This window comes from Ammospiza caudacuta, chromosome 9, assembly GCF_027887145.1.
Source record: "Ammospiza caudacuta isolate bAmmCau1 chromosome 9, bAmmCau1.pri, whole genome shotgun sequence".
NCBI classification, from domain to species: domain Eukaryota; kingdom Metazoa; phylum Chordata; class Aves; order Passeriformes; family Passerellidae; genus Ammospiza; species Ammospiza caudacuta.
Genome location: NC_080601.1, coordinates 17939528 through 17948781, shown reverse-complemented (window position 1 = coordinate 17948781; position 9254 = coordinate 17939528). Strand labels below are relative to the sequence as shown.

Sequence of the window (9254 nt, the reverse complement as noted above, 5' to 3'; positions counted from 1 at the left end):
TGTTGCCATAAAACTTGGAAGTTGTCCTGTTTAAGAGTATGGAAAATCTATTTTGTGATTGAATGAGTGCTGCTGATGGTGATTAAAAGTTAGTTAATTACGAGGGGAGGAAGATTAATAAACAGACACGAGTGCCTAAATAGACTAATTTATAATCACTTATTTAAAATGGTATTTCCTCAAAATCTGTTTCGCTAATCATCACACTTTTTATATTAAATTATGTATGGCCACCTTTTTGTAGTTTTGGTAGAATTGCATTCTAAACTTAGAAACCTGAATGTAACTTTGTATTTCTGAGTATCCTTTTAGGTTGAATCTTGCAAGGTTGTTTTTAAAGCTATTTGTTTTGTCTTATCTAATAACTTTGCATGTAAATGTGTGTATTTCTGTACTGCCAATCTTGGATCAGTCTGTCTTGATTTCTGAAAGATCTCCTTAATTTATAGCTCCAGGATATAAATTGTTTTGCTGGGGAAGATGTTTGTTGGTGAGGAGTTATTCTGCCTCTAGTGTGTGGCAGGCTTTGGCATGGCAGCCATGGAGGTCGGGGGCTGCACATCAAGTTCATGTGCACCCAAAATGCCAGAGTAAGAGAGGCTCTGAGTTGTGGCAAAAGAATTTAAAACTTGGCTTGCATGCACTTTGCATGGTTCCTTAAGGCAGAGTGAACTTGGATACTGTTGGAAGGTGTCTATTTAAGATGTCTTGATTTTTGCTCCTGAAATATCCTGTCCAGTGCATTGGGAACTCTGTTCCTGCTGATCCACTCCACTGGAGTTGATTTAGTAGGTGCTAGCATGCAGGAGGTTGTATTACTCGTAAGGAGTTTTAAGTAAATAAGTGAAAATGTAGTTCTGAATGTATATGGCTGTGAAATTTTGTACCAAGCAGTAGGCTTTATATGAAGATACAGGTTTATGCTAACCTTTTGCCACAGTCATTGGCCAATAAAAATTCCTGTAACCCACATGTTATAGCATTTATACTGAAATGTTCATCAGTGTCCAGGAGCTTGGAACAGACCCTGTACTGTGTGTTCTGGAATTTAATGGAAGTGATGTGGTCGCTTGTATGAAATTTAATACAACAGTACTGCAGAAGATGTAAAACTGAGACAAGTATGTCTGACTCAGCAAATGCAGTGTTCAGCATTTAATTAAGTTGTGACTGTCTTAATGAAGACTTAGAGTGGAACAGACTAACTAAATAACTTTAAAAGTAGCTTTCTAGGAATCTGGGGCTTTATACGTAACTACAGAGAACTTTGAAATCTAGGAAGAGTGTATAAAATAGCCTAAATGTGAGTGAGCCTCCACTATATATAGGGTTCTGCTTTGCTGTGTTATTGAATTTTCAGTGTCAGATTTGTGAGAGAATTTGTAGGGTTTATAATACCATGGAAACTCTTTCCTTCCCTATATTTGTGTGCATTTTGTAGCTATGGTGTTATTTTGGAATTATCTGAAAACAGTGAATATAAACAATTCTGTTAGGGAAAGAATGGGTTTTGCTAGCTGGAGTAAATAAAAAAGGTCTGTTTACAGAACAAGTTATTGTTTGCTTACAGATACTTGAAATGCACAAAACTGTTGTCAAATTCAGCTTCCATGAGTACGGTCTGGAAGCAAGAAACAGGATCCAATCCATGTAGATCAATAGGGTTCAGTATGTGAGACAGTTAAGCATTTAGGGCCTGCATTTGCATCAGGAATGTGTCTGTTTCAGTCTGGCAGTCACTTGAAGTTTCATATTTATAAATCTGAAGTTGTTTTAGCTTTGATCAGGTTTGAGGAAGACAGATTAATAAAATGAATTGATTAATATTGACTGTTTGGGTATAGAAAAATTTTATACTCATCAGTAACCAGCTGCACTTTTGGTAGTAATTCTGTTGTATAGGTATAATAATGTGTGAAACATGAGTTGGAATTTATATTTAAAGACATTTTCAAGGGGTAGAAGAAGAAAGATGTTTAGGGCCAAAAGTATGTATTGTAGTACTCTATTATCTTCGTAGTTCCAGAGGAATCTTTATATGAAGTTGAAAATAATTTAGATTAGTGTATCAGTTCAGGATAGACTACACAAATATTTTTTCCTAGTTATAATTTACTCAAGTTTTTGAACATGATTTAAATGCAGGATGGCTAGAATAAACATATTAAAAAATGGGGTCCAGGACTTGTGTAATCGTAGATGATTTTGTTATTTGTAGGATGCTTGCCATAGCTTTATAAATATACTTGCATATTAACTAGTTTCAAATCTTTGCCATGAAACTGGTGAATCTTCTACTTGACAAGATAACCCATGCATTGAGAATGATTTTTTTTCTCTTCTGTTTTTTGTTTTCCTTTGATTTGAAGTAATTATGCAATTCTGTCAATGCCTTCAAAAGTTCTCATACTTCATGGCAGAAAAAACTAATGCTTCAAATATATTTGTTTATTCATTATGCAACTCCTGTCTAAGTTTAATTTGTGAGACTTTAAAATGGTTTTATTTTTTTCATGTGTTCCCAGAATGAATAAACTCCTCATCAAGATGTTCTTTCTGGTTTCTTTAATGAGTTTTTGTAGCCACTGAATTTTCTATTGGAGTGGTATTCCATAATAAGTAAAAAAATAAAAAGTAAGAAAACTGTGAGTCAATGAAATGTTTTTCAATGTAATTTCTTTACGCATCTTTGTGCTGACAACCTGTTTATGTGAAGATGCCTCCTGTTAGTTTGTTTTCATTTCTGTTCCTAAGGGTTTGTATCAAAAATGCCTCTGTGTTGCAGGCCTGAAAATGAGAGGTGCTTTTGTGATGCCTTTTGGTTTTGTAGGGTACCTAAATATTGATGAAGGATGTAATACTTGTAACTTGGTTCTGATATCTTTGGTTTTGATTTTTAAGTTGTGTAATCAACATGGCAGGACACTTAGAGACGGGATACTGTAGGAATTGGGATTTGTCAGTATTTTATCTTTTATTGCTTGGGGTTTGGTTTTCTGTTCGTTTGGGTTTTCTAGTGCATGTGTAATCCGTGTAGAAATGATCTGGAGGCAGTTTGTTTTAGAGAGTGTTTTCAGATCCCTGACTGAATGGAAATTGTCCAACAGGTCAGTAGTAGGTTAAGTGTTGGGGTAATGGAATTTAGGAAAGCTAAATCCACTGACTGTTATGAGAAGCAGAAGGATTTTATGGTGACTTGTTTGGTGTGGGGTGGGAACTGACAAATGTTTCATATAAAATTACAAAGATTTTTCTGTACTGCAGCATCTATAGTATGAATGCATGTCTGAATGCGTTTTTAGTTTTTAATACTTCAGTATTAACTGTATTCTCTCCCTGCCTCTTGTTTTTTTTTCTTTTTAAAGGTTGCAACAAACTTTCTTTTAAGGAGGTACCAGTGTCATCACAGATGAACCTCTTCTACGTTTCAGTAACAGTAACATAATTGGAAAGTTTCAGTGGGGAGGTATTTCCCTGCTTTTTCCGACTCCTCAGGGTGGATATTTTTGCCATGTGTCCAAGCAGCGTGTGGAATCCTTTCATTTGTGTTTGAGGTGTGAACAGCATCTGAAAGATCTGCTAAAAGGATAAGGAGGAACCTCTATGGGTAACTCTTGGCTGGAAACAATTACTGGTCAACCATGGTAAAACTTGCCAACCCTCTTTATACGGAGTGGATTCTGGAAGCTATACAAAAAGTTAAAAAGCAAAAGCAAAGGCCTTCTGAAGAGAGAATATGTCATGCTGTTTGTGCTTCCCATGGATTAGATAAGAAGACTGTTTCAGAACAGTTGGAACTTAGTGTTCAAGATGGTTCTATTCTTAAAGTCACTAACAAAGGTCTTGCATCCTACAAGGACCCAGATAATCCTGGACGGTTTTCATGTGTTAAACCTGGCACTATTCCTAAATCTGTTAAGGGATCGAGAGGAGCCTGTAATGAGCTTCGTAATGTGGATTGGAATAAACTCTTGAGAAGAGCAATTGAAGGGCTTCAAGAACCTAATGGCTCCTCCCTGAAAAACATAGAAAAGTATTTGAGAAGTCAAAATGACCTAGCAAGTATTTTCAACAATCCTGCCTTTCAGCAGAGGTTGCGGCTGGGGGCCAAACGTGCTGTGAACAATGGGAGGTTACTGAAGGATGGTCCCCAGTATAGAGTGAATTATGGCAGTTTGGAAAGCAAAGGAGCTCCAAAATACTCCAGCACCTTCCCAGCTTCCCTTCCACCTGTCAGCCTGTTACCCCATGAAAAAGACCAGGTAAGTCTGAAAAATGTAATAATGAAAAACTATTCTTGTTATCCTTTGTTTATTTACCTAATAGAAAAGGAATGGTTCTTCTTGTGCTTTATTTACTCATTTAATTGTGTATGAATGGGTATACATGTCCAAGATTTATGCAGAATCAGTTCTGGTAAACAAATTTTACTTGCCTCCCTATGTCCTGCCATTCTGCATTGGATAGTTTGCTTTGTGAATTTGCAGTAGATGAGCAGAGCAGCAGGGAAGAGTACAGCTGTATGCTCTGTTGTAGGTGTGAGATTGTTCTGTCTTGCCTGACAGACTGGCGTAGCTAAAATCTGCAGTGTGATTTGATTGTGGCCTTTTACCTTCATTTTCTGCTGGCATATACAGATTTTGTTGTGGTTTGATGGCCTGAGATGCCACTGATAGGACTCAGGATGTTTAAGACAGAATTATTATTTTTTAAATTATATTTGTATATAAATAGTGAGCTTTAAAATGTCAGTGAATAGAAACTGGAATTAATGTTAATATTCTAGGAACAGAAGTGGAGGTGTCAGAGTGACAATTTGAGCTGAACTGCAGTATCCTCCTTCTGTTTTACTTTTGTTGCACTCCCTACTTGGATTTATTTTTGCTATTACTTGAGTCTTGTTTTGAAGTTAATTGTTCAGAGTTTCAGCCTTGGGGGAGAAAGGGCTATCAATTATTTTTTTTGTTTATGAAAGGATAGTGTCAAAGATGTCTGCAGGCATTGTTTGATCATTTCCCATTTAGTATGGTGAAGTGTGTTTGGAATGTTCAGTTTTCTTTGGAAGAAGGAAAGTTACCTGTTGTAGTTGAAGTGACTTAGTTAAAATATTTCTAAGTTGGTGGTTTGGGGTTCTTTGTTTCCTTTTTTTGTTTTCCTCTTCTGACTGGTCAAGTTTCATGGCAGTTGTTTTGGACATGGAGGAGTCCAGACAGCTTTGCTATTCAAAAGGTGCCACCAGTGTCTCCTGGAGGCAGCATGATGGTTTTCAGTGGTCTTTTTCCTTTGATGGCGAGATGCTGGGGGGTGCAGAGTAGAAAATGCTTGTGTTGGAATGATTTAGTGAGGTCTTCAGGAACAGTTGTTTGGGGAACCGTCCAAAGTGAGTAGTTGTAGCTTTATTTTTGTGAGCTTCTCTAAATGTATGTTAAATATGATTGCATTTGTGTAAGGATATCTATTTCTGTCAAATTGGACTTCTTGGGTGTTTGAGGGATGCATGGAGCTTCACGCTCTATAATCAGAATGGAAATTCAGAAGTGCTGCACACTGTGCAATTACTGCTGTAGCTGTACACTATAAACATTTAATTACTTGTAGTGGTAAAGCTGTCTGTTTAAGTACTTTGGGTTTCTACTGTAATTCTGATACTGTAATGACATTTAAAATTTGAGGGCTGGAGTACTGAGCAGCCCAAGTATCTTGAATTTTGTAGAAACAAAATTCTCCCATGTTGGGCTACCTACTGAGACTGGCAGCCTTTGCAAGGAATGTTAGTTGGGTCATGGTGCTGAAAAAGCCATTACTGCCATACTAAAATACTGGTATAAGGATAAGTCTGTCTTCTAGAAGTTAGCCAAACAAATCTGTTCTCTAGCAAGTGCTTTGGCAAGAAATGAGCTTTCATTTGGGTGCCTCAAAATTAGCAGTGTGACTTGCGTGTTTAAAAACTGGCATACGGCTTTTCCTGACAAAAATAGTTTTGATGTGAGGTTGGTGAATCAGTAGTTCCATGTTACTGTAGTTTACCACTTAGTTGTGCTAAGTTACTGAGGTTACTGAGCAAATATATAGAGACTTGTTTTAAATATGGGATTTTTACTGTTCTTCACTATGTATGGCTTTAAATACTTCAGGGACAGTTCTGAAAGTAAGTGTACATAGGTTGTCCCTGTCACTGGGATGTGACTGCATCTTCATTTGAAATTGATGTTAATTTGTACATAAGCAGGGTGACATTGCAAGAAAACTGTTAGGCTATTATTATTGGAAGCATTTAAGAGACTGTATGGGGCATGTCAAGATTATTTATTGAAATTAATACAATGAATGTATCCAACTGGCATCTCTTGGGAATGGCTAACATTTCACAGAATCACAGAATCACAGAATTTTCAAGACTGGAAGAGACCTATAAGATCATCTAGTCCAGCCGATGTTCTAACTGTTCAGCTAGATCATGGCAGCAAGTGCCACATCCAGTCTTTTTTTAAATTCCTCAAGGGATGATGCCTCTACCACCTCACTGGGTAAATGATTCCAGTTTCTGACCACTCTTTCTGTGAAGTATTTCCTTCTTACTTCTAACTTACATCTAGCTTGACGCAACTTGAGACTGTGTCCTCTTGTTCTATCCGTTGTCGCCCGGAGAAAGAGGCCGACCCCCAGCTCACTACAGCCACCCTTCAGGAAGTTGTAGTAGTTGTCTTGTTTGACAAGATTGGCATATATTAAAGTTTGTTTGGCACTTTCTATAGCTAGCACAAGTAAGAGATTATTTCTGTTGGGGTGGCTATTTTTGTATGTTTGTTTTGGCTTTTTTATTTTCACATACTAGAGGTGATGTTCTAGTATGTTTTTTGTTGACTTTCCTGGAGGAAAAGAACAAATGTAAGGGTGCACAGAAATATGTTTTGATGATGGTGCAAATTTGAATAATTTTGATTATCTTTCTTTAATGCATAATTTTTAGCAGCTCATCAGGATGAGGCAGAAGACTTGGTCCATTAGAAGTGCATTGGAGCTCTCCCTTTGTCAGTCTGAACATTCACACTCAGAGTACCAAATGCAGACTCTGAACCTTTCTTCCTGAGTAAAGGTGATCAGAAGAGATGCAGTATGGCCTGTGTGGGGTATTGTGGTTGTGTTGTGTTGGGGTTGTTGTTGGCTTGTTTGGAGTTTTTTTGGTTGTTTGGGTTTGGGATTTCTGGTTTTGTTTGCTTGCTTCAATCACCCACCCAAAGCATCTGAGTATGTAGTGCACTGAGAAGATAAATACTGTTGAAATTCAGTGTCAGTGAATTCAGTTTTGCAGACCTGGAGCGTTGACTGTGTGACAGGAGTGTTGAGTGATTTGCATTCTATGAATACTTGGAACATGGAGCTAGAAGTGCCAAACATTTGTCTTAGTGGTGATGCTGTGGAGCTGCTTTTCTCATCCCTATTAACTGAGTGATCCAGTTCAACTAGATATAGTTCTCTTGTTTCATTAGATTCAGAAATAGCTGCAGTTAGTTACAGAAATACAGCAGCCATGTTTCCTCCTGTTATCCATAGGCCTGGAAGAAAGTATTTGGATAAAAATGGTGTTTCAAGTGTTATCCTGGCTTTTCTGGGTTTGGCCAAAGTTGTATCAACTCTTCAGTTACAGCAAGAGAAAGGATGCAGTGCAGCTGTTTAAATTTTCCCCTTCTCAATCCCTTTCCATTCCCCTGTGTGTGGAGGGTTGCTTTTCCATCTCTAAATGAAGAGATACAAGTACAAGGTGTATGAAAGATAAGATCTTGTTGGAAGGTCAGGAGCTTTTGGCAGCTATATAGTGTCTAGGTGGTATATTTTAAGTGTCATGAGTAGTATATCTTATATAAAGGACTTTTCAGTTATCTGAAGGATTCTGGTGGCATTGAGGTAAATGCTCACTTGGTGTCTGGACAGGTGACTTGAATCAATGCAATCAAAAGGTGCCAGATTTAGTGTTAACTGGGTGTGTGAAGGACAGCATCCAGCCAGAGATGGAGCTGCCTTAAAAGTGAAGGAAGACTAAGAACAGTGTTATCCTTCAGGATGAAGACTTGCAGTGTCTTTAAAAAAAAAAAAAAAAAAAAAAACGGAAAAAAATCCTCCTCAAATAAAGAAACAAAAAAGCCAAAAAAACTACATGCACAAGAAAGCAGAAAAAGCATTCATTCTGTTGTGCAGCCATTTGATCTCGTGCACTTCACTGTGTTGTAGTGCATATTTAAACAATTTAACTGCTCTTATGTGCTCTTCCTTATGCTCCCTTTTGCTTCACACCTTTTCTCACCAAGCATTTCCCGAAAAGGGCTGTATGAATATGTTAACCAGAAAATGCAGTGTAAAAACTGGTTACATAGTAGGGAAGGGTGTGAAGAGAGAAGAAAATTGAGTGATACTTAGCTTTTCAGTAAGCCTTTGAAGCATTAAAATGCACTTCTGTAAATGCAGCAAAGTGGCATTTAAAACTTACAGTTCTAAGAACTTGAATGGTGTCAATTGTAGAATGGCAATTTTGCTGATGTTTTCTCTGTTTTCTTTGTCACTTGGACAAGCACTAGGAAGGTTCTGCAGTTTGGGAGTTGCATGAAACCTAGTAAGTCTTGGGAGTTAGCCATCTGCTGAGCACAAGTGCTGTGTGACTATAAACGCAAAGAAAAATATTTGTAGGCTGTGTAGGCAGCTCTTTATTTGCTTATTTTTAGACATAATTTTAAAAGATAAATTGAGCTTTTAAAGATGAAGAGGGAGTGGCCATTGTAACACTATCAGAGGGCTGTGGGAATGCATAGTGTATCTCAGCAGTTTAATCTTTGCCATGTTCAGAATAATTAGTACTTAAACTTCAAAGATATTGTTCAAACGAAGATGGCTTGATGTTGGTTCTCCTCAATGCTCTCTTGCACAGCTCAGCTGTGATTTTCATCTGATTCTTGGCATGAAAAAATTTACTAATCTCTTTCACTTTCAGTTTGTCTTTCTAAGCTGACTTTCATGCAAAACTGAACTTGTTTTATTAATTTTTCTTACCCTGAACTCCTATCTAATTTTGTTTTCACTGGCCTATGTACATTTAGCTTTTCAAATGTAACTTGGCATGGGTTGAATTTCAGTTTTCTGGTATGTGTCTTGTGCCAGTGCAGACACTGGGTGTTCCTCCTTCTGTCTTTCAGGCAAAGGGCCAATCTATAGCGAATTGCGTTTTTGGCATTCAGGCTCCTCCTTGCTCAATTTTTCAGCTT

General features: G+C 37.5%; 1 protein-coding gene across 2 annotated transcripts in view; it reads left to right on the top strand.

The window, feature by feature from the left end:
* The first annotated feature begins 3397 nt into the window (after positions 1–3397).
* Positions 3398–9254, top strand: part of KAT6B (lysine acetyltransferase 6B) — a 93050-nt gene continuing 87193 nt past the window's right edge. For both annotated transcript variants that reach the window (XM_058810175.1, XM_058810174.1), the window contains exon 1: positions 3398–4262. In XM_058810175.1, coding sequence (XP_058666158.1) covers positions 3642–4262 — 621 coding nt within the window. In that variant the 5' untranslated portion in view covers positions 3398–3641. The remainder of the gene's footprint in view (positions 4263–9254) is intronic.